Consider the following 23,997-nt stretch of genomic DNA (forward strand, 5'->3'; position numbering starts at 1 on the left):
TAGTTAAGATTCTTTCTTCCCCTCTCTCTCCCTCCCTTTCCTCTCTCCTCTGCTCTCACACTCTCTCTCAAATTAAAACAAAAATAAAACAGAACAAAGAAACTTCCTAAAAAAAAGATGACTGTTCATCAAAAACAAGCCTTAAAGTAGGAGTTATTTGTAAGACATAACTTCCACAGAGTTCAAATACAAAAAATAAAAGAACTCTTACAAATCCATCAGAGAAAGGCAACCCTGTGAAACACTACACCAAAGACAGGAATAGGCATTTCACAGAATTAGAAACCCAAATGGATTGTAAATATTGGAAAGGATGCTCAATTTTTTGGCCATCAGGGAATTGCAAATGAAAATCATTTATCACCCATTAGATTGGCAAATGTTAAAATGTCTGACAATAACAAGGGTTAGCCTGAATGTCGAGATTTATGAAGTCTCTCACACAGCTGATGGGAATGGAAATTGGTGTAACCACTTTGTAAAAACAAGTTGCCAGTGCCTAGTAAAATTCAGTGGGCATAACTCATGATCCAGTAATTCCACTCTGATGAAACTCTTACATACGGCTACCAGGAGACATAGACACAAAAGTTTATAGCAACACTGTGAGTGAGAGGGAAAAAATGGGAACAACCCAAATGTTTATCAGCAATAGAATGAATGTATAAATTATGATACAATTAAGCAATGAAATATAATCAGTTGGTGAAAAAATGAATGTCACATGTATCAATAGGGATGATTTGTAATGTAATTTTAAGTGAGAGCAGCAAGTTATAGAAAATATATTTATGTGAGTCTATATAGGTTTTAAACATGTATTAAATAATGTGTTTATACATAATCACTAAAATAGTAAGATCAAGGACATGATTAATACAAAATCCAGAATACAGGTTACCCGGAGAGGAGCAGGTATGGTGGGAGGGGGCTCTTAGCCTAAGGTCCCACAGCAAGGCTTCAGAGTGACTACCATATTTCTGTTTCTCAGGTACACTAGTGGGTGGGTGGGTACTTGTTTTATAACTTTTTAAACTACACGTACACATTTTATACATTCTGATATTTATTTTTAAATTGTAACCTATAGTGTTTTTCAGAGATGGTAGGAAATGTTTTGAAATTAAGTAATGTGGATTGGGCGCCAGGGTGGCTCTGTCTGTTAAGCCCCTGACTTCGGCTTAGGTCATGATATTGGTGGTTCAGGCCCCACATGAGGCTCTGTGCTGACAGCTCAGAGCCTGAAGCCTGCTTTGGATTCTGTCTCCCTCTCTCTCTTCTACCCCTTCACCACTCGTGCTCTGTATCTCTCTCTCTCTCTCTCAAGAATTAATAAACTTAAAAAAAATTTTTTTTAAAAAGAAAGAAAATCATCACCTAAAAGTGTTTGTAAGGGGCGCCTGGGTGGCTCAGTCGGTTAAGCGTCCGACTTCAGCTCAGGTCATGATCTCGTGGTTCGTGGGTTCGAGCCCCATATCAGGCTCTGTGCTGACAGCTCAGAGCCTGGAGCCTGCTTTGGATTCTGTGTCTCCCTCTCTCTCTGCCCTTCCCCTACTCATGCTCTGTCTCTCTCTCTCAAAAATAAATAAACATTAAAAATTTAGAAAAAAAAAGTGTTTGTAAGAGGTTTACTTTTTTAGGTTAAGGCCTCTCCATATATTTATTAGTTTTAGAGTCCAAGTAAGGGGAAAGGTACAGAGATGTAAGGTGGCATCTCTTGCAGAGTATCTTAAACAAGATGTGGAAGACAGCAGTCCCTGCACCTGGCCTGCCTTTCTTCCTTCCTCACTCCCTTCCTCACTTCTGTAAATATTTAGTGACTGACTGCCAAGTCCTGGGAATTGTCATAGTGGCCCAGGAGCCTGAGAAGTAATGTCCCATCTTGGTGCTTCTGGCTGTTTTTGGATTTGTGCTTACAGGCTTTATTAATCTTAGCTCCTAAGCAAACTCGATAGCAAAATTCACTTCAGGTCCATATCATAATTTATCTTTTTAAGGAAATAATTTATTTACATATTTAGGCAACCTAATTGAATGCATGTCTTTAAAATTTTCAGAGTAAGGGCACCTCACCTGACTGGCTCAGTCAGTAGAGCATGCGATCTCAGGGTCATGAGTTCAAGCCCTACATTGGATGTGGAGCCTACTTAAAATAATAAATAAATAACATTTTCAGAGTACTATATCCTTTTTGGCTTGGTCCTGGCCCTTAGTTAATATTGTAATTCCTAAATATATGTATTTATTCTCAGTCTTTTTCCCTTTCCATACATGTCAAACTTCATGATTATGTTCTAATTATTTGGAATTGACTTTGATGTCTTAGTTTTACCTTCGTATCTATATTTTTTGAGACTCAAAGTTGGATCTGATCTTAAACCTTGACTTTAAAGAAATATTTTAGAAAGCATTACAAGCACACTGCTAGAGATTATTAGGTGGTACAAAGGGAACCATTTTTTATTTTAATTGTTATGTAGTTATTTTAATGTTTATTACAAAATATACACGTGAAACTTGTGATTTCATGGCTGTTTTTGCTCAGGATGCAGCTAAAGCAGCCTCTGATAATCCTATATGCACGAATTAATGGCCCAGGGGGTTCTCAGACATAGCAAAAATAATAACATTAATACCTGGATCGCAGATGTAGTGTTTAGTTGTGAAGGTGAGTTAAGGTATTCTCTGATGTCCTCTCCTACTTGTGTTGTAACTCAGAAAATGAGTATATGATATGGTTTGATCAGGAAAAAGCAGTCCGGAAAATTCATCTAGGCAAATTGTTCAAATAAAATATTTTATTATGGAACAGATTCTGAAATTATACAGATAATTAACATGTAGATCCCACCTTTTAGGAGCACCAGTTTCACAGAAATAGGCACATAAATTAAAAAGAGCATGATAGCATCGTAAGCATAACAGTGGAAATTTGTGCACAGCAAGTGGGTAGCTTGGAAAGGTGGCCTCTGGCTTATGAAGCTGTGAGAAAAGTTGGCCTGGGGCAAGACTTGCACACAGTCTTGAGAGATGAGCAGAAAATTTACAGAAAAATAGGCTGGCAAAAGGTGATCTGAGAAAGGCACCTAAGAGAACATGGTGTGGAATGTGATGATGGGTACTTAGATCTTATTCTGTAAGTGATTATGAGTCTTTGAAAGATGTTAGGCAGAAAAGTGACATGAGGTCTGGGGGCAGTGTAGAAGACAGAGGTGAGGACCACATCACAGTTCAGCCCATCGCTGGGCCCAGGGGAAATGGAGAGCACTTATGGGGGATGTTCAGGTTTTTGCTGTTTAGCTTTATATGCTTTTTAGGAAATATTACGTTTAAGCTTTGCCCAGAATTTAATGTGCTGAAGGGGTTAGTGATAGGTGATTTGGAGCCAATATATGAGGTTTCTGAAGAAATTGGTATTATTTAGTCTGTATTATAAACAAGGTGTTAATTAACTTTCCCTACAAAGTCTTAAAGGCTTTTGCTTAAAAGCCTTTGCTTACCGTCTTAAAGAGTTTTGCTTATTTTGTGTTAAATACATACAAGCAGCGTATAAAAGTTAAGTGGAGATGTGATATCGATAAGGCACATGGCTGCAAACAAGTTCTGTTTTTCAATTAGAGTGCTACATATGGTAATACACAGCAGAGGGAGTAGAATGAAATATTTACAGCTTTTTGGAGTTTACATCCTACCAAGAAAATCTCAGACAAATGTGTTATTTAAAGGGAATTGGGTGGGCAATAAAATCAATATATTAAGAGCTTCCTTCATATATGGGTTTCCAATGTGAATGTTCTGAATAACTTATTTGTGGCATATTGTTTACTGCTGTGTATATTTACTGCTAAATCTTAGACTTGATAGTCTTTGGATTTGGCGTGTATGGTTCTACATTACAGGGAAATGTATTAGTATGCCAACTTATTCTTGTACCTTCAGCATATCTGAATTTACAGTCACGAGTTTGATGCTGATGCCTGTGTGTGTGAGGGCACTCATCTGTGTCTGTATACATAGCCAGACCCTTAGCACCAAATGTTCTGCCTCACGTTTATTTTGGGAATATTCTCTTAATAGGCATGTTTTGGGATGTGACTTAGTCAGCTAATTTGCTAACATTCAAAAGCCACGAGCTCTCAGCATTATCTTAGCCTTTAAGTATTTTAGTCCAGCAAAAATTTCTGACTCTGATTGGGAAATTAACTGTAACATCTTACCAAAAATGATCCAGAAGCATCAGAAGAGAGAGTTTATGCAAAGGGCACAGAGAGATGTTCAAAAGGAGAGTTAACAGTAACTTTATAGTCTGACTGCGTGGTAGAAATGAGGGAGTAAGTGTAGAAATGAAGGACCACAAATGACCTCGGAATAGCTGTAGGTCCCATTCTGTAAGGCCTGATAATGTTGATTATAATGCAATTTAGCTTGTATTCAAAAGATATTTTCTTCAGTTCTTGCCACCAAGTTCCTGTGAAATTCTTTTTCATCATTTTGAAGATTTAATTTCTTGTTTCCTTATTTTCTACTTTGATGCAGAAATCCCCTGCAAAGAAGCTGAGCCACGCAATTAGTAAATCTTTGGGGTGTGTACCCACCAGAGAGCCTCCGCATCCTGTTTTTCCTGAGCAACCAGAGAAACCACTTGACCTTGCAAATATAGTGTAAGTAGACGCCTGGATGTGGGTATGGATTATACTGAAATGGAGGCCTTGCTGAATTCCTTTGGATCACAACCAACTTCACCTGCCATGAACATTTAACCTCCTGGTTTGTGCTTTACCTTTGGGGAGCTTCAGACTTCAAGATTTCATGTACTTAAATCACCCTAAATACTTACATGGAAGGATAGCTCCTGAGCCCTGAAGTCGGAGTGATGTAATGATCACAACAGAAACATTAATTAATATATTGAAGAGTAATTATTGAGCTGGTTTTAGCAAGGTTACCTTTTGTTGTTAGTGTGTTCTTCCTTAAGTCAGTGGTAGCGATGATTTCTTCTCTACAGCTGTAATGCCCACAGAGGTGTTTAAAAGTAGTTCAGACAATGTGGAAATGAAATCAGCTTAATTTGTTTTTGTCTTGTTTTTGTGTGTGTGTGTGTGTGTGTGTGTGTTGGGAGAAAATTAGGAAACACAAGATTGTATTCTTTGAATAAAACTAGTGTTTTATTTTTATTTTCTTTGAATATTCATGCTAAATGAAAGAGAGCCGGACAGGAAAAAAAAAAAAAAAAAAAAGTAGAGAAAGAGGAAGAGTAAGGAAGAGGAAAAGCAGTGACACTTTAAGATTCAGCCTCTAAACTGGTTTCTTCACTTTGAATAAAACGGTGATGTTACATGTCCTCCTGGATAAAGTCAATAGCTTTTGATCACTAGTCTTTACTGGGTGTTGAGAAGTTTTTCTGTTGGAATAGAGATCTGTTTTCTTTAACCTCCTTAAATAAAAGCACTTAGCATTCTTGATCTTTTAATTTCTTTCTCATTCAAAAATCTGAAAAACTTTTATTAAAATGAGACATACATATAAATTAAAAAATTAAGCATACCAAAGAGAAAAAAAAAAAGAATATCAAAGAGCGTATAACGAAATGCAGCACTTTCTCCCACACTTGGTTATGCGTTGTCTGGGTTTTAGATTTGCTAGTGGACACCTCCATATCTCTAAATAATGTATTCAGAGTCCCATTTTTTGACTTCCCAGTTTTGGATATTATTGAATTCCTTCTGTTGTGTAGGGAACCAGTTTCATTTATAACTAAACATATCAACCCATCCCAATTTTTCATAATTATATTAGCATTTTTAAAGTTGATTACCTATTATTTTATTTTACTTTTACCTTTGTAGTTTTAAATACTAATCTTAAACTTCTGTATCTTGTAACTTCTTTTGACTTGAACTGTGTGAACTGAAGAAATTAGTACCTTCTGTCTACTTCTCCCTTCTCCTTTTGCCTCCTGACTTCTGTCATCTATCTTCTGTATTGTTAAAGCTGATGATATTTCTGTTCTATTCAGTGACCGTAACGGAGTCTTCTGGGATTTATTAAGGGTTAAATCTAAAAGTTGAAAACCCAGTAACAGCATTTACAGTTCATATCATTACAGAGTCAGACAGTGGGTCTGGTTCTGTGTGGTCTTCCACGTGGTGCGGCGCCCCCTTCCCTGGGCACTTAGCCTCCCATCCGGGCGCAGTGCGGTCTTCTTCCTTCCACACCACTGGCAGCTCAGAATTACACCTGTTGGCTTTATAACTGGATTCACTTTCTTGTACTGTTTTTGTTGCTTGTCCTTTGGTTTCCTCTTGCTGGGAAAAAAAATATATGCTTTTGTTCCCCACTGTGTTCCATCGTGAATTTTACATATTGCTTGTAATACTTCTTTTTGATTAAACTTTTTAACCTTTCCCTGTTTGGGTTAATGTTTGTTACATTTTTTAATTAAAAAAATTTTTTTTTTGCTGCTCCAGTATTGTAGTGGTTTTCTCGTTCTCTTTCTCTCTTTTAGTTTTGAAGATGTCCCTTTCACTAATGTTTTTAGTTTATGTTGAATGGATTTTTGCATATGGTGTGATGTAGAATATCCAGTTCTCTCTCTCTCTGCACTTGAATAATAACTTGTCTCAAAGCCATTTATCGAGAGATCAGTCATTTTCCCACCGGCCTACAGTGCCATGGTTGTCATAAATGAAGTGTCCAGATGTGCATGGTCTGGTTCTGGGCTCTCCTGTTCCTGTGATCAAATTGTCTACCCTCATGCCAACATCATGCTCTGTTAATTACTGTAAGAGAGTAAGGAGTATTTTTTTTAGAACATCTTGTGTATTTTTTGCCCTTTGCTCTTTTGTATAAATTTTATTGACAGTTTATTGAGTCCCTCATACAATTTTGTTGGGATTTTGATCTGAGATTCATCGAATCTAAAGATCAAATAGGGGAGAATTGGTATCTTTATAGTATTTTTTTTTAATATTTTATTTATTTCTAGGAGAGAGAGAGAGAGACAGCGTGAGTAGGGGAGGGTCAGAGAGAGAGGGAGTTACAGACTGAAACAGGCTCCAGGCTCTGAACTGGCAGTCAGCACAGAGCCCGACGCAAGGCCCGAACCCACGAACCGCGAGATCATGACCTAAGCGAAAGTCGGACGCTTAACCGACTAAGCCACCCATAGTATTAAGTCTTCCATGTCATGAATGTGTTACATCTTTCCATTTATTTAAATATCATTTTGTGCCAGGGCATCTGGGTGGCTCAGTCGGTTAAGCATCCGACTCCTGATTTTGGCTCAGGTCATGATCTCATTCATAGTCGTTAGATCAAGCCACACACCGGGCTCTCTCCCTCTCTCTCTGCCACCCCCCTGCTCATTTTCTTTCTCTCAAAATAAACATTTAAAAAAATATGTCATTTTGTGCCTTTAAGTAAAGCTTCATATTTTCCTCAGAAAGTTATTACATATGATAGATTAATTCTTCAGTACTCTTAAAAATTCTTCTATATCTTTGTTGCTGTTGCAAATGGTACCTTTTTTCCTACAGTTTTTTTTTTTGAGATATAATTTACATACGATAAAGGTACTCACTTCCAGTGTACAATTCAATGAGTTTTGGCAAATGTATACAGTCATGCAAATGGTATCGTTATTGAATTGTTTCTTAACAGTGTGTTGCTGGTATGTGGAAATGCAAATTGCTTCTGTATTTTAATCCACTGTCTAATCATCTTGCCTAATTTGCTTATTAATTTTAGTAATTTGCACTCAGATTTTTTTTAGGTTTTCTATATCACCTGCAAATAATGGTAGTTTTATTTCTTCCCTCCCACTCCTTATACTTTTATTTTTAATTTTTGTAAACTTTTATTTTTGAGAGAGAGAGAGAGGCAGTGTGAGCAAGGGAGGAATAGAGGGAGAGGGAGACACAGAATCCGAAGCAGGCTCCAGGCTCTGAGCTGTCAGCACAGAGCCCGACACAGGGCTTGAACTCATGAACCACGAGTTTATGACCTGAGCCAAAGTTGGACACTTAACTGACTGAGCCAGCCGGGTACCCCTCACTCCTTGTACTTTTAAATATTAATCATCCTTTTTTTTTCTTTTGGTCTTTTTAAGCTGGCTAGAGCCTCCAGTGCAATATTAAATAGAAGTGGTTTAGTAGGCATTCTAGTGTTATTGCTGATCTCAGAGAGATGGCTTTTCAGTATTCATTTCATATGTTATTTGATGTAGGTTTTATAGAAACTGTTTATCAGGTGAAAGAGCTTCCCTTGTATGCCTAGTTTGCTAAGAGTGCCTGTTTTGGGGGTGAGGGGGGCGGAGGTCATGAATGGATGTTATCAAAAGCTTTTCTTCATTGACATGATCTTATGAGTTTCTTTATTAACGTAGTGAATTACATTGTCTTTTACACAAATAAACATTCCTGAAATAAACACAAGTTGACTCTCCTTTAAATACAAGGCTAGATTTCGTGTGCTAATGTTTTGTGTAGATTTTGCCTATGTTTAGGAGTTCAATTGTCCTGTAATTTCTCTTGTTTTTGTTTTTGTTTTGTTTTGTTTTGTTTTTAGGACAAAGTTTTCCCAGTCTGCTGTCTTCAAAAAGCTGAGGAGCATTCTCTCTTTTTATATTTTTTGGAAGAGCTTTTTTAAAATTGGAATTATGTACTTGCTCCTTCAATATTTGGTACAACTTACCAACGATGCTATCTCTGCCAAAAGCCTTCTCAGTGGGAAAAATTTTAACTGTGAATTCCATTTTTAAAAGCAGTTATACGACTTCATTTTTTATTTCTTTTTGAGTCGCTCTAGAACATTTTATATTTGTAGGAATTTGTCAATTTCATTTGTATTTTCAAAGTTATTGGGACAAAATTCATAACATTTTATCTACAGTATATGTGCTAATGTCCGTTTTTTATTCCTACTGTTGTGTAATTATGGTTTCTCTCTCTCTTCCTCCACCCCCCCTTGAACAAATTTTGCCATAGGTTTGTCCAATCTAGTGGACTTTAAGAAGACCAACTTTTGGCTTTGATGATTCTCTTATTGTATGCATTGTATTTTTGAATATCATTTGTTTCTACTCTTTATTATTTCTTTTGTTACACTTTCTTTGGGTTTCTCTTGCTACTCTTTTTCGAACTTCTTTAAAGATCTGGTTAGCATATCCATTTCAGGTTTTTTCCCCCTAATATGAGCATTTAAGGCTATGAATTTCTCTCAGTACTCCCTGAGGAATGTCTGAGTTTTCTTATGTAATTTTTTTATTGTTTCTTTGAGAAGTAGACTGTCCTAATTTCCAAACGTATGAGGATTGTCTAGTTGCCTTTTTGTTATTAATTTTTAGTTTAATTTCATTTTGGTGTAAAAGCAATCTGCACTGTTCAGTTCTTTCAAATTTGTTGAGACAGGTTGTATGCAGTATATGATCCAGTTTTTATTATATTCCTAGTAAGTATGAAAACAACATTTATTCTATGCTTGGGTTTAGAGCTAATAGTGAATGAATGTATGTCAGGTCAAGTTTGTTAATCATGTTGCTCATATCTTCAAAACTATACATATTTCACTAAGAAGTTAAAAATTGATTCTTATCTAGTGACTCTCTTTATTCTAATAATTCTGTGTGTTCTCAAGTCTGTTTTATCTGCTAAGCCTCTTTTAATATCTTCTGCTTGTATCTGCCTACTGTAACTTTCCCCACCCTTATACTTTTCAACCTTACTGTGTTCTTAGGTGTTCAGCTGCTTCTTATAAGTTGAAAGCTGGATTTAAAAAATGTCATCTGACAATCTGTGTTAACCTGGCGAGTTTGGTCCATTTAAATGTATTATTATAATATTATTATTGTTATAATTAGTCATAAGTAAAATTGGCTTTCTTTATTGCAGTTAAAAGTATTACACCATGATAATTGGATATTTTTCTACTCTCTTATTTTGGGCTATTTATAATATTTAAAAAATTCCCCTTTATTTGCATGTCCCACTCTGGTCACCCTTTCCCCAGGGGTAATCATTCTGATTAGAATGTTCATTGTGTATCTTTTTCCCAGTACATGTTCTTGAAAACTACGTAGTGTTTTGTACGTCCTTTTACAAAGTTTATGTAAAGTGGCACAGTGCGGATTTCACCTATCCGTTCTCCCTGTGATGGACCCTAGTTGCCTCCACATAAAATGCTGCAGTAAACACCGCAGATGTTTTTCCCCAATGGAACAGGGTAAGACTTTCTTTAAAACTAGGGTACAGTTATTGGGTCAAAGGTTGTGTGTATCCTGACCAGAGGAAGTGTGTTGGGGAATCCGGTAGTTTAGTGTAGACTTTCAGCTCATCCCTCCCATATGAATTCAGGCCCCATGTGGTGATCTCTACCTGCTGTGCCTGAGTTCAGAGACTTTCTGGTCAGTTTCATTAGAGAATAACCTCTGTTTTTTGTTGTTTTTTTTTACCAGGTCTAGGAAAGGGTAGTAGTCATTTGGTCATGTGGTATAGGGGAGTGGGGTGAAAGAGATGAGGGTGCTCTCTTAGGTGGACTTTCAACCAGTCATCTTATTTTTAATGCAGCCACTCTCCCTTCTTTCAGAAGATGCACCCAGCATCCGTAATTATTGAACATTCCTGGTCTTCTGTGGCTCAGGAGGACTTTGGCCTCAGGTTTCTTCTCTCTCTATATTAAAAAAGCCCTCCTCATCTCTAATTTCTGTTAGAAGTTTAAGTATGAATTCAGTTTAGGACTGAGGGCTAAGAATCTGAACCTTGACTATTTCTTACTGATTCTTATCATTTTATTATATTTACCTCAGATCTTTTTTTTAATTTTTTATGCTTATTTTTGAGAGAGAGAGAGAGAGAGAGCATGAGCAAGGGAGGGTCAGAGAGAGAGGGAGACACAGAATCCGAAGTAGTCTCTAGGCTCTGATTTGTCAGCACAGAGCCCGACACAGGGCTGGAACTCACAACCCGTGAGATCAAGACCTGAGCTGAAGTTGGTCACTTAACCAACTCAACCACCCAGGCACCCCAGATCTTTTTTTTTTTTTAAATAGGACATTGTAGACAGAGTTGTGGTTTCCTGTGTCTTTCCTGATCCCATTACCCTTTCTCTCTCCCATAAAGTAGCCCCTAACATTTATTTGGTATTTATCACTCTATACATACTCTTACACTTTTACTAGATGTTCATGCATCCATAAAGTAGTATTTTAAAACTTTATATAAATGGTTATGTTCTACATATCCTTTTGTATGTTTATTACTTTATTAAATATTATGTTTCTGAGATTTATTGAGAATCTCAAATGACATTCCGCTGAATGACTCTACCACAAATAATCCATTCTCCTATTGATAGGCATTGAGGTTATTTCTAGGTTTTCATCACAACCCACAGTGCTGCTGTAAGCATTCTTACGCAGAGAATTTCTCTAAGGTATGAGTGGAACCACGAGGTCCTAAGATATGAATATCACATAATTATAATAGATTAGGTGATAATGCAGTGCAAAATTAACCCCCAAATCTCATAGTTTAACATATGGATGTTTATATGTCCCTCACACAAAGTCCCTTGTGGACAGGAAGGACTTTAGAGCAGCTGGACTATGGATAGTGGCTCAGTGGTTTAGGCTGTTTCAGTCTTGGGCTCCACCATCTTAGCATGAGGCCTCATTGATCCCTGCAGCAGAGGAAGGGAGCATATGGAGAACTCATACCCATCTTCCTGTGCCTTGATTCAAAAGTGACACATGTGGGGCACCTGGGTGGTGTCCGACTTCATCTCAGGTCATGATCTCACAGTTCGTGAGTTCGAGCCCTGCATCAGACTGTGTGCTCTCAGCACAGAGCCCACTTCTGATCCTCTGTCCCCCTCTCTCTGCCCCTCACATGCTCACTCTCTATCTCTGAAAAATAGATAAACATTTTTAAAAGGGGGTGCACCTGGGTGGCTCAGTCAATTAAGTGTCCAACTTCGGCTCAGGTCATGATCTCAGTTTATGAGTTCAAGCCCCACTTTGGGCTCAGTGCTAATAGCTCAAAGACTAGAGCCTGCTTTGAGTTCTGTATCATCCTCTCTCTCTGCCCCTCCCCTGTTCATTCTCTCCCTCCCTCTCTCTCTAAAAAAATAAATAAACATTAAAAATTTTTTTAAATAAAAATAAAAGAGTTGGGACATGCTACAAAGTCAGACCTTGTCAAGATGGATCTTTCTCAGAGTACAGAATAATGTTTCTTACTAAAGTGTTTAGTTTAAAGATCAAAACTGGTTAATTTTTTCTTTCTTTCTGGCTTCCATTTCATGTTTAACATTAATGTTTTCATCTCAAAATTAAAAGAATACCTCCATCTATAAAAAATTTCTTATTTCTGGATTTTTTTCCTTTTTTTTGTTGTTGTCAGATGAAAGATAAGAATTTAAGGGTTTTTTAGGGCACCTGGGTGGCTGAGTTGGTTAAGCATCTGCCTCTTGATTTTGGCTCAGGTCATGATCTCATGGTTGGTGGGATTGAGCCCCATGACAAGGACCCTTCTTGCGATTCTCTCTGTCTCTCTCTCTTTGCCCCTCTCTTTCTCTATCAAAATAAATGAATTTAAAAAAAAATTAAGGGTTTTTCTTTCCCAAAATGGATAGCCATTTGTCCCAACTCCATTTTTTTCCTGATTTGTTGCAATTTTAATTTTGCTTTCCTTTTAGCAACTGATACTCACCTTAATACTCTGAGAAACAATAGAAATCACATATGTGCCTGTGTCTGTAAAATAATTCTCTAGCAAGATGTCTTTACCCTATGGTTTGTCTTTATCTTACTGGCAGGTTAAGAAACGCTTTTGTGAAGAATAACATTTTTGATGAAGCCTAAAAGATGAATAGGGATTAGCCCTGTTGGAGCTCAGTGGTGGGGCATTCCCAGCAGAGGGGCAACAGCAGGGCAGAGACGAGGGAAAGGCCAGAGGAGTGGTCAGGAGCCACCTGAGATTTTGGACACGATACTAAATTGAAGACTTTTAGGTAGGACAGAAATAGGTTTAATTTTGCATTTTTAAAAATCGCTGCCTGCCTGGAAATAGGAGAGTAGGACAAGAGGAAAAAATAAGAGGCCAGTTAGGAGTTTTTTTCATAGGCCAGGTGAGAGATGATGGTGATTTGGATTCTCATGGTGGTAGTGAGAAAAGTTTGTGAACACAGAAAGAATTTAAGGTTTTACCATTATTGGACACCTAGAAGTAAAATTAAAACCCCAATGGAAATGTGGGACAGGAATTGAAATTAGTATGAGATAAAGTATATTTTTAAAATTGTTTTTAATGTTTATTTATTTTTGAGAGAGAGAGAGTAAGCAGGGGAGGGACAGAGAGAGAGGGAGACACAGAATCCGAAGCAGGCTCCAGGCTCTGAGCTGTCAGCACAGAGCCAGACACAGGACTTGAACCCACAAACTGTGAGATCATGACCTGAGCTGAAGTGAGACACTTCACTGACACTGAGAGCCTGCGCCACCCAGGCTCCCCGAGATAAAGTATATTTTAATGGTAATTGCTTGCATCTCATGTTAGATGTAGAGATTTATCCAGATCTTCATAAATTCAAGACTCAAGTGTTGTTGATATTTATTGAGCACCCATAGTATTCCAAGTCCGTTGCTCACCTCTTCTATATACATCATTTCATTTAATTCTTATAACAACCTTTGCAGCGTAAATATCATTAACCAATGATGGGTCAGGAAACAGCATTAGTGAGTTTCAGTGACCTGCCTAAGATCACACAGCTCAAAATAATGAAGTTGGGACTGGAGTCCACACCCACCTCACTTTCCTAACAGGCAGACCCAGTGAGAAATTGTTGCCATGGAAACATACAGTCGTCAAACAATTGTTTGAGCCGTGCAGTTAGTTTTAGAATCAAGAGAGAACATTGAATAGCTGTTATGTTGGTTGACTGAAAAATAGAAGGGAGGCGGTGTGGTATGAGAGAAGAAAAACTAGATTAAAAATAGAGACATCAGGGGCACTTGGGTGGCTCAGTCAGTTGAGTGACTTTGGCTCTGGTCATGATCTCATGGTTTTGGATTCGAGCCCCATGTCAAGCTTTGTGCTGACAGTGCAAAGCCTGCTTCGGATTCTCTGTCTCTCCCTCTCTGCCCCTCCCCCACTCACTTGCACACACTCTCTCTCTCTCAAAAATAAGCATTAAAAAATAGAGATATCAGTTTGCTTTACTGTAAAGTGGTAATAATAACAATTATCTCAGGATATTGTTTCTTAATGTATTTGAAAGTACTTCTAAGAGGTTAGGATGCTGTAATACTGTATTCTAAACTTTTAAAGTCTTTATCTTAGAGTTAAGTAGATCATATCACAAAAATGTAAACTCCGGAAAAGCTGGGACTTTGTCTGACTCTTCACTGAGTTCCCAGTGCCCCGAATAGTGCCTGGTGCATGGTAGGCACTTGAAATGCATTGAATGAATGAATGAATGACACCAGCAAGATTTATCTAAACAGACATCTTCCTCATCCCCTCCCCTCCTTTTTATGTTTGTTTGTTCAACAAATAGTACAGGTCACGTACCTACAGTAAGTCTCCACTAGATGTCAGGCATATTTCCTTGATTGGTTTATTGTGGGTCTGTTTGGGGTTTTTTCCTGGTGAGTTGAAAATATTAAGTAAACAGGATTTTTCAAATAAACCTCAAAACCAATTCATTTATCATCAGTACTCTAGCAACTTTTCTTACTTGTAGGTCTCTCAGAGAAATTAGTTGTTTCTTTCGGTCAACATGTCTTTATAAAACTTCTGACTCTTGATGTCTGATAGACTTTCTGCTAGCCTAATTCAAGCAATTTGCTACTGTTGCTCAAGATCTAATTATCTAAACACACAGTCCTTATACCTAATTTCTTTAATTAGTGGTTAATCACTATTACATTTCAGTTTATGGCTATTTATTTCTGAGAGAAAGCAAAACTTCCTGATGTTGTCTTAGTGTATTTCTTCTAATGAATTTCTTCAGGGAAGAACATGGCCGGTGTCCCACTGGACACACCTGTGATTGATGTGTTCTCTTAAACAGAGATGGGCAAGCTGCAGCCTGCAGATCAAGTCTAACCTATTGGCTGTCTTTGTGTGGCCCCTGATCTACCAGTGACTTTTATATTTTTAAATGGCTGTAGAGAAAGAAAATAATATTTTGTGAAATAAAGAGACAGTAACAGTTTGTGAAAACGATATGAAGTTCAAAGTGCATTGTCCATAAATAAATTTTTTCGGGACACTCCACACGTATTCCTTCACCAAGACTATATGCAGAGTCTTTACTTTTGGGCTGCCATGGCAAAATTGGATCTTTGTAACTAAAGTTGAATGACCCTCAAAACCTGAAATATTATACAGCCTAGGAAATAGAGTCAGTGGTACCTTTAACCGCAATGTGTGGTGACAGATGGTAGCTGTACGGTGGTGAGCTTAGCAGAACATACAGACTCCTCCAGTCACTGGGCTGGACCCCGGACGCTAACTGACTGAGCCACCCAGGCACCCGCAGCTTGACTTCAATTAAAAAAAAAAAAATGGAGCATCTGGACAGCTCAGTCACTTGAGCGTCCGACTCTTGATTTTGGCTCAGATTATGATCTCGCTGTTTGTGGGATGGAGCCTCACGTTGAGCTTTGTGCTGACAATGTGGAGCCTGCTTAGGATTCTCTCTCGCTTTATCTCTGCTATTCCCTTGCTCACATGTGCATGCACGCACTCGCTCTCTCTCAAAATAAATAAACTTAAAAGAAAAAACAAGAATATTTATCATCTGGCTCTTTATAGAAAAATTTGCCAACCCCTACTCTGAAGGAAGGGTTGATAAAAACTGCAAATCTAGGGTACTTTATGCTTCTTGATATTTTGTTTTTCTAAATGCTCATCATCATCTTTGATGGTCCAGTTTGTTTTTTCAGCCCAAGGGTTAAGGTTAATTGATAACTTCTTCTGTCAAAGCTCTTGGATAAGGTTTGTTACCTAGAAACCAGGCCACCTTATTGTTTCTTGCTGCTTATGCAAATATAAAGATATAACCTGTTTGAACTGAGCCAACCAGTTTTCTCTACACTTTGCATCAAAAGAGAATTAACCTAGATAATAAAAAAAATAGTTATTTAAATTTAATTAAATACTTTAATATGGTTCTATTTGGTTCCATTTTAACTGCCCTTCTATTTAATAGACTGTCTATGCATTATTTTGATTTGATCAAAACATATCCTCTTTTTATTTCAACTTCATAGATTTTTTTAAACTTTAGACAACTATGCGTGAAACATCTTATCCTTACGGTATTTATGAACTTATTAGCATAATATGAAAATTCTGCCTGTTTTGTTCTTATTCATGACTTTAAGTAAATCAGTAGAAATTTGTGAGACCAGAAATAATGTAAGACCATTTATAAAAACCCTATGAAATGTATAAGACGCTGAAAAAACAAATCTAACTACTTGTTTACATATTAAAGCACATTTTTGTAATGCTTTAATTTTTTTATTTAATTTTTTTTAATGTTTGTTTGTTTTGGAGAGACAGAGTGTGGGTAGGGAAGGGGCTGAGAGAGACAGAGACACAGAATCTAAAGCAGGCCCCAGGCTCTGAGCTGTCAGCACAGAGCCCAACGTGGGGCTCAAATGCACAAACCGTGAGATCTTGACCTGAGCCAAAGTCAGATGGTTAATTGACTAAGCCATCCAGGTGCCCTGTGATGCTTCTTTTAAAATGATGGATGAGGGGCGCCTGGGTGGCTCAGTTGCTTAAGCGTCCAACTTCGGCTCAGGTAATGATCTCACGGTTCGTGGATTCGAGCCCCGCCTCGGGCTCTGTGCTGACAGCCAGCTCAGAGCCTGGAGCCTATTTCAGATTCTGTGTCTCCCTCTCTCTCTGACCCTCCCCTGCTCACGCTCTCTCTCTCTCTCTCTCTCTCTCTCAGAAATAAATAAAACATTAAAATAAATATATAAAATAAAATGATGGATGAATCTGGATTTGGAAATGGCTTTTTTGACAAGGATGCTTCTGGTTAATTGTCCTATGCCAAACGCAGTACCTCATTGTTTTCAACTTTTTTTCTATACTAAATGTGGGGGTTTTCAAAGAGAGTTATTAACTGGTTTTAACTATATTACCAACCAAAATGTGGGGTGCAGTAGAATTTATAGTACTGATTTGTTGGTGTGGATTGAAATACTGTCTTCCCCAGCTGTTTATTGAATGTGTGCTGTGACGAGGGCTCTGTGCTTGGCGCGGAGGATAGTCTTATTTGAAAACTGACAAGATGATATTTTTCTCTTAGATCGTTGGATGAGTCTGATGTTCTAGTCACTTGAAAGGAGTATCAGATTCGCTCTGGGTATTTTGGCCTTTTGAGATTGAACCTATTGGGAAGGTTATAATTTTGAGCTGTTTCCAGCAGGTTAAGTGCTATAATTTGACTCTTAGATCATAGCTCATCCGATATTAATTCTGTCTTGCATTTTGCTGTAGTGATTTTGAAAAACCTAGGTAATGGTGACATAATCTGCTCACCAGTAGGCCATCAGACACCTTGTATTTCAGGTCTATCTAACTGAGTCTTCGGAGAAAAGAAAAGCTGCTTTTTATTCTCCTGTTCCTATAGCCCAGAATGTGAAAGCTCTTATGATTCTTAGGTAAGCTCTTAGCATCATCTGATACTAATTCTGTCTTAACGTTTTGCTGGGATGATTTTGAAAACCGAGCACCTGAGGAATACAAGATTCTCTCAGAGCTCCGAGCTTGTCTTCATTCTGGTTTGGGGGTTCTCTGTTGGGCTCCATTTCAGGAGGAAGGTCCAGGGAATTATTCTCTTCTGGGGTTAGGGTCCCTTGCTAGCCCTGGAAGTATATCTTTCCAAAAAGAAAGATGGAACCCAGAGAGCACTGATACCCAAGGGTCATGTGTCATGTACGGTAGTCCTAGAAATAGGATAAGGTTTTTTGCCTGAATTTCAGTGTGGAGCTGCAAACACTCGCGAACCCACACGTGTGATATATATGTACCTGTGTCTGTGTGTGTGAGAGAGAGTGATGGTCAGATGAACAGCAGATGTGGTGATGGATTATGATGCAGTAAGGAGAAACAATTATTTAATATAACGAAATACAGGTTTAATCCTAGGAGGGTAACTATTTACAAGTGGCTGTGACTTTGGTCTGCTGAGTTTCAACTACCCCTCCCCACCCCCCTTGGGATTTTCCTCACTCTGTTTACCACTGTCTGTGCTTAACCCAAGCCGTGCTTCTCAACTCTAAATTTAACATGGGCTAAACACCATCCCTTGTTTCTTTTTTTCTCTTTTCATTGTGGTAAATACACATAACATAAAATTTACCATCTTAACCATTTTCAAGTGTATAGTTCAGTAGTGTTAAATATATTTATATTGTTGTGAAACAGATCTCCAGAACTTTTTCAACTTGCAGATCTGAAATAACACATCTATTAACCATCAACTTGCTTTTTACTACAAGCCTGTGGTAACCACCATTCTACTTTCTGTTTCTATGAATTTGAGTACTTGAGACACCTCATCTAAGTGGAAGCATGTACTTTTTTTTTTTCTTTTTGTGACTTTCTTATTTCACTTAGCATGATGTCCTCAAGGTTCACCGATGTTGTAACGTCTTTCAGGATTTCCTATTTTTTTTAAGGCTGAATAATATTCTATTGTATGTATGTATACCACATTTTGTTCATTCAGCAATGGACATTTGGTTTGCTTCCACCTTTGTACTATTCTGAAGAATGCTGCTATGCAGATGGGTGTACAAATAGCTCCGTGAAACTCTGCTTTCAGTTCATTGAGATCTGTAGTACTTTTTTTAGTTTTTGAGGAACCTCCATAGTGTTTTCCATTGCAGTTGTACCATTTTACATTCTTACCAATAATGTGCAAGGGTTCCAGTTTCTCTGCATACTCCCCAACACTTGTTTTCTATTTGCTATTGTTTTCGTTTTATTTAATTAGTCACCCTCATGGAGTGAGGTCATATCTCATTGTCATTTTGGTTTGTCTTTTCTTTCTTTTTAACAGTTTTATTGAGGTACAATTTATGTACCATCAAATTCACCCACTGTGACAGTTAAATAACTCCTAGTAAATTTATACAATTTTACAACTGTCACCACGATTCAGCTTTAGAATACTTGTACCGTCTACAAAAGTTTCTCGGTACCTATTTTTGGTTAATCCCAGCTCCTACCAGTAGCCTCAAGACAACCACTGATATGCTTCTTATTTCTGTATCTGTGTCTTTTCTAGCAATTTCATACAAATAGAATAATATGTAGTCTTTGGTTTCGGGCTCTTTAATTTAGCATAATATTTTTGAGGCTTATCCATGTTGTATCCAGTATCAATTGCTCATTCCTTTACAATGATGAAAATATCCCATTACAAGCATATACCGTATTTATTTATTCCTCAGCAGTTGATAGACACTTGGCTCATGTCCAGGTTTTGCCTATCGATGAATACTGCTGTGAACATTTGCGTCTTTGTGTGGACATAATGTTTTTATTTCTCTTGGGTGGATACCTAGGAGTAGGATTTCTGGGTCATGCAGAGTAAGAGTATATTTCATTTTTTAAGAAATGGCCAAACTGTTTTTGAAGGTGACTATACCATGTGCTGTGCCTGCCAGTAATGCACGAGAGTCCCAGGCTCCTCAGGTTCTCCCCAGCACCTCGGACGCTGTCACGCTTTGCATTGTAGCCACTCTGCTTAGTGAGTAGTGGTATCTCGTTGTGGTTTTCATTTGCATTTCCCCAATGACTAATGATGTTGAGCACCTTTTCGTGTACTTATAAGCTATTCATGTATCTTCTTTGATATAATGGTCTATTTAAGTCTTTTTGTTTCTGAATAGTTTTAGATTTACAGAAATGTAAAGATAGAATAGGGAGCTCCCATTTACCCTGCACTCAGTTTCCCCTGTTAACATTTCACAAATGAACCAATATTGATATCCATATCACTTGAACTCTATTCTTTATTAAAACTTCATTCATTTTGTTCCTCATGCCTGTTTTCAGTTGCATTTCATCCAGGATGTCACATTACATTTATTCATCACGTATTCTTGGGGTCCTCTGGGCTGGGACGCTTTCTTTCGCTCACTCTATAACTGGGTTGTTTATCTTATTGGGTTTTAAGAGTTCTTCATATATTCCTGTCATAAGTTCTTTATCAAATATATGATTTGAAAATAATTCTTTCCAGTCTGTGTCTTATCTTTGCATTTCCTTAATGATCTTTTGAAGCAAAATTTTAATTTTGAGGAAGTCCAATTTGTTTCTTTTTCTTTTAAGGATTATGCTTTTGATTGCATATCTCAGAAATCTTTGCCTGACCCAAGGTCACAAATTTTCTCCTGTGTGTTCACCTAAAAGTTTTATAGTTTTAACCCTTACATTTTAGTCTGTCTATAATCCATTTTCGTGTTACTTTTGAATAATTATGATTGCTAAAAAAAAATCCTTAAAAAGTAATCATTCTTAATATTGGAGAAATCTGCTTTTATTTGAGCTATATTGCTTCCCAAGCTAAATTACAGTATAACTACAGTGTAATTTCATGTAGACATTAAGCCCCAGAATCATATATTTCATCAAGTGGAATTTCTTTTTTTTCTTTAAGTTTATTTATTTAATCATCTCTGTACCCAGTGTGGGGCTCAGCCTCACAACCCCAAGATCAAGAGTCGTATGCTCTTTTGTCTGAGTCAGCCAGGCACCGCTCAAGTGGAATTTCTTAATAAAATGTGTATACTGTGGTCTGGTTGCAATTTAGAATAATCTGAATATTTCTTGACACTTTTATAGGTCTTTATATTGCCCACTTTTGACTAGTACCTGAGTTTAGCATCTACTAAATTAACCCTTTTCATTTTTCTTAAACCTCAAATCTATCTACATGTTTCAAACAAATTAATCTTCTTGAATCACTGCCTTTATTGTATTACTTCCCTATTTAAAAAGTCTGCAAAACTCTGCTGCCTGGAATTAAGGGGCACTCCTCATCCTGGAATTCAAGGCCCTGTGTAATCAGGACCCACCTTACTCTTTGAATCTTATCTTCTACTGCTAAATTTATGCAGTATAAAGCCTGTGCTTCAGCCAAACTTGCCTCCTTCCTACCCTTTAAAACCTTGTATCTCTTCCTGCCTCTCTGAGCTGGTTCATGAACTTTCCAGACCAACTGCCCTCTTTCGTGAATGCCTTTCTTTGCCTCTTTCACACTTTTGTATATTCATGAGCCAAGCTTAAATTCTGCTCTATCCATGAAACCTTTGAATCCTAGAAACAGCTAACTCATATGGATCTCTCTCTTCTTTCCTTCCCTAAATTCCTTTAGCTTTTGTTGGTTTATCAGTCATTTGGACAGCCAAAGTGCTGCTCTCTTCTTTAAGGACTTTTTGATTCTGTATCAGGCCTGGATTCCTTAAAGTTGTAAGCACATGCTTCGCATCTTCAGCTTGTTAAGGGCTCCGATTGTATGTCCTTTGTGCCTCCTGGTACATTCCAGGTGTTTGTGGGACATGAAGCACAATTGTAAATTCTTGTTGAATTAGGTTAAATTTGGCAGGTTACTTGTAGTCTCTCTCTTCAGGGTCACATTTTGGGACCTTGCTTGTTTATTGGTTATGACTTTGCTGAGCTTATTGAAACTTTGGAAGGCAATGAAGGAAAGGCTACTTAGATTGTAAAAATCTGTATTTATTTTTTATGAGCTTTTGGAGAGGTTTTATTTTACTATTCAAAATAATCCTAAAGGGCAAGATAAGGTCACAATAAGGCATCTGCTCCTTTGGTAGAGTAACCTCTCTCTTTTGTCTTACTTATTTTTCCCCTTTTGGATAATGTTAATGGATCATCTTACCGGTAAAGTTGGACATTTTACCTTCAAGCATGAATTTCAGGAACTATTCTGCTAAATATTATCGAACAGTCCTCCTCTTTGGTTTTTCACTTTTTTAATGGAATTCATTTTGGAATTTAAGTGGCTTCTTTCTCTTTAGTCATTTCTTCCCAGCTGTCACCACCTCATGTTTAATTCTCTCTAAGTCCAGCTGTTATTTTTCACTCATTTCCTGTGTCCAGTTTATCACAAGAAAAACATTCCTGTTAACAGCTTCTCCATTGAGTTTCTTGAGATGAGTATTTAACATCTTCATTTTAAGAAATTGATCAAATTGCCATTGATATCATCTGTGTAAACTCAGACCTTTTGAGAGCTTAAAAGTCTAGAAGTGGTGTAATATGGAGAGATAAAAATGTTGCTGACAGATTGGACGCCGAGTATGAGAGAAGGAAGTCAATATGGCCTGAACAACTGGAAAAACTAGAGATAAGGATACCTAAAGGTGAAACAAGTTTGGGTAGAATGAGAGCTCCATTTTGGACATGTTCAGGGTTTTTTTTTTGATACCCAAATAGAGATGTAGGCAGTTTATATATGTCTGGAGGGTGTTCATGTGTATAAAGTTTGGAAGCATAAATTTGGGAATTGACAATTTAGAGGTAACGTTTAGATAGAGAGAAGCAGCAGCACCTGGGTAGCTCAGTTGGTTAATTAAGCTCAGGTCAACTTCAGCTCAGGTTGTGATCTCGCGCGGTTCGTGGGTTCAGTCCCTGCGTTGGACTCTGTGCTGACGGTGGTGGAGTCTGCTTGGGATTCTCTCTCTCTTTTTCTCTCTCTGCCCCTCCCCTGCTCATGCGTGCTCTCTCTCTCTCTCTTTCAAAATAAATAAATTAACCTAAAAAAAAAAAAAAGAGAAAGCATGTAAGAGTCAAATCCTGTTACTAGTTTCTTCATTAGATGATTATTCAGTTCATTGAGTTTAAAAAATTTTTTTTTCCTAACATGCAGAGTTAAGGGAATTTTTTTTTTATTTTATTATTTTTAAGTTTACTTATTTATAAGCTATACCCAACATGGGACTCAAACTCATGACCCCAAAATCAAGAGCCACTTGCATTTCTGACTGAACCAGCCTGGTGCCCCTAAGGTGATTTTTCAAAATTTCTAAACACATGAGACTTTTGGGAGTATTCTTTGATGCTTTCTGATATTATTGAATTTTGGTCAGAGGTGGTATTCTGTATGATATAGATTCTTTGGTAGAGTTGAGATTTCTTTTAGGGCTAAGTATCTGAGCAATTTTTCTGAATATCTTCTGTTTGTTTTAAAAGAGTCTCAGATTATTGAGGGCAGTGTTCCCGGTATTCCCATTAGATCAAGTTTATTAATTATGTGTGTAAAAAAGATTAAATTTAATTTTAAAAATAAAAAATACATTAAGTGACTATAGATGGAAATGCCAGCTGGCTGAATATTATGGGAGAAGCTGTGGTACATTTTCCATTAAGAGCATTAGATACAGAGAAATTGTTTCTTAGCAATTTGGACAGAAATGACCATGATGTACTCTGGAGAACTGTGTACTCAGAGAACCTTTAGTGATGACGAAGACACGGATATCAAAGATGCATTCAAAGAGTTGGATGAAATTGAGTCATGGAAATGAAACAAAATTCTGTTTCTAAACTATTGTGTCCTTAAATGTTAAGTAGCAGTGGGAGGAAGGAGAGAAATGGGATAAGTAGAAGTACAAGTAGCAACAAGCTTTTGATATATGTTTTCTTTTTTAAAAATAGGGGAAGGCAATCTTTCCCAAGAAAGGATCTCCAAAAACTAACTTGAACATGTAAACCTTTAAATGAATCAAGTCAAATGTCTTGCTGATGTGGATACAGTGGGAGTAAGTTACAAGTGAAAAAGTATTGGTGGATCTAAAAATTTAACATCTTCAAAATAAAAAACACCCTAGACTCCTAACACATGCTTCTGTCTACGGGAGCATTCTTCAGCTTCTGGTGATTGCGTCTGTCTGTCGTTGTCCCCAACCTTTGTTATGGTGGCAGAGTAGGAATAGTGACAGTG

At 37.4% G+C, this 23,997-nt stretch overlaps 1 protein-coding gene across 12 annotated transcripts in view; it reads left to right on the top strand.

The window, feature by feature from the left end:
* Positions 1–23,997, top strand: part of DTNB (dystrobrevin beta) — a 208,887-nt gene that overhangs the window by 90,076 nt on the left and 94,814 nt on the right. For all 12 annotated transcript variants that reach the window (XM_077774220.1, XM_077774219.1, XM_077774217.1 and 9 more), the window contains exon 8: positions 4,537–4,661. In XM_077774220.1, the coding sequence (XP_077630346.1) occupies positions 4,537–4,661 (125 nt within the window). The remainder of the gene's footprint in view (positions 1–4,536; positions 4,662–23,997) is intronic.

The sequence above is a fragment of the Crocuta crocuta genome, unplaced genomic scaffold, assembly GCF_008692635.1.
Source record: "Crocuta crocuta isolate KB4526 unplaced genomic scaffold, BGI_CrCroc_1.0 scaffold246, whole genome shotgun sequence".
NCBI lineage: Eukaryota > Metazoa > Chordata > Mammalia > Carnivora > Hyaenidae > Crocuta > Crocuta crocuta.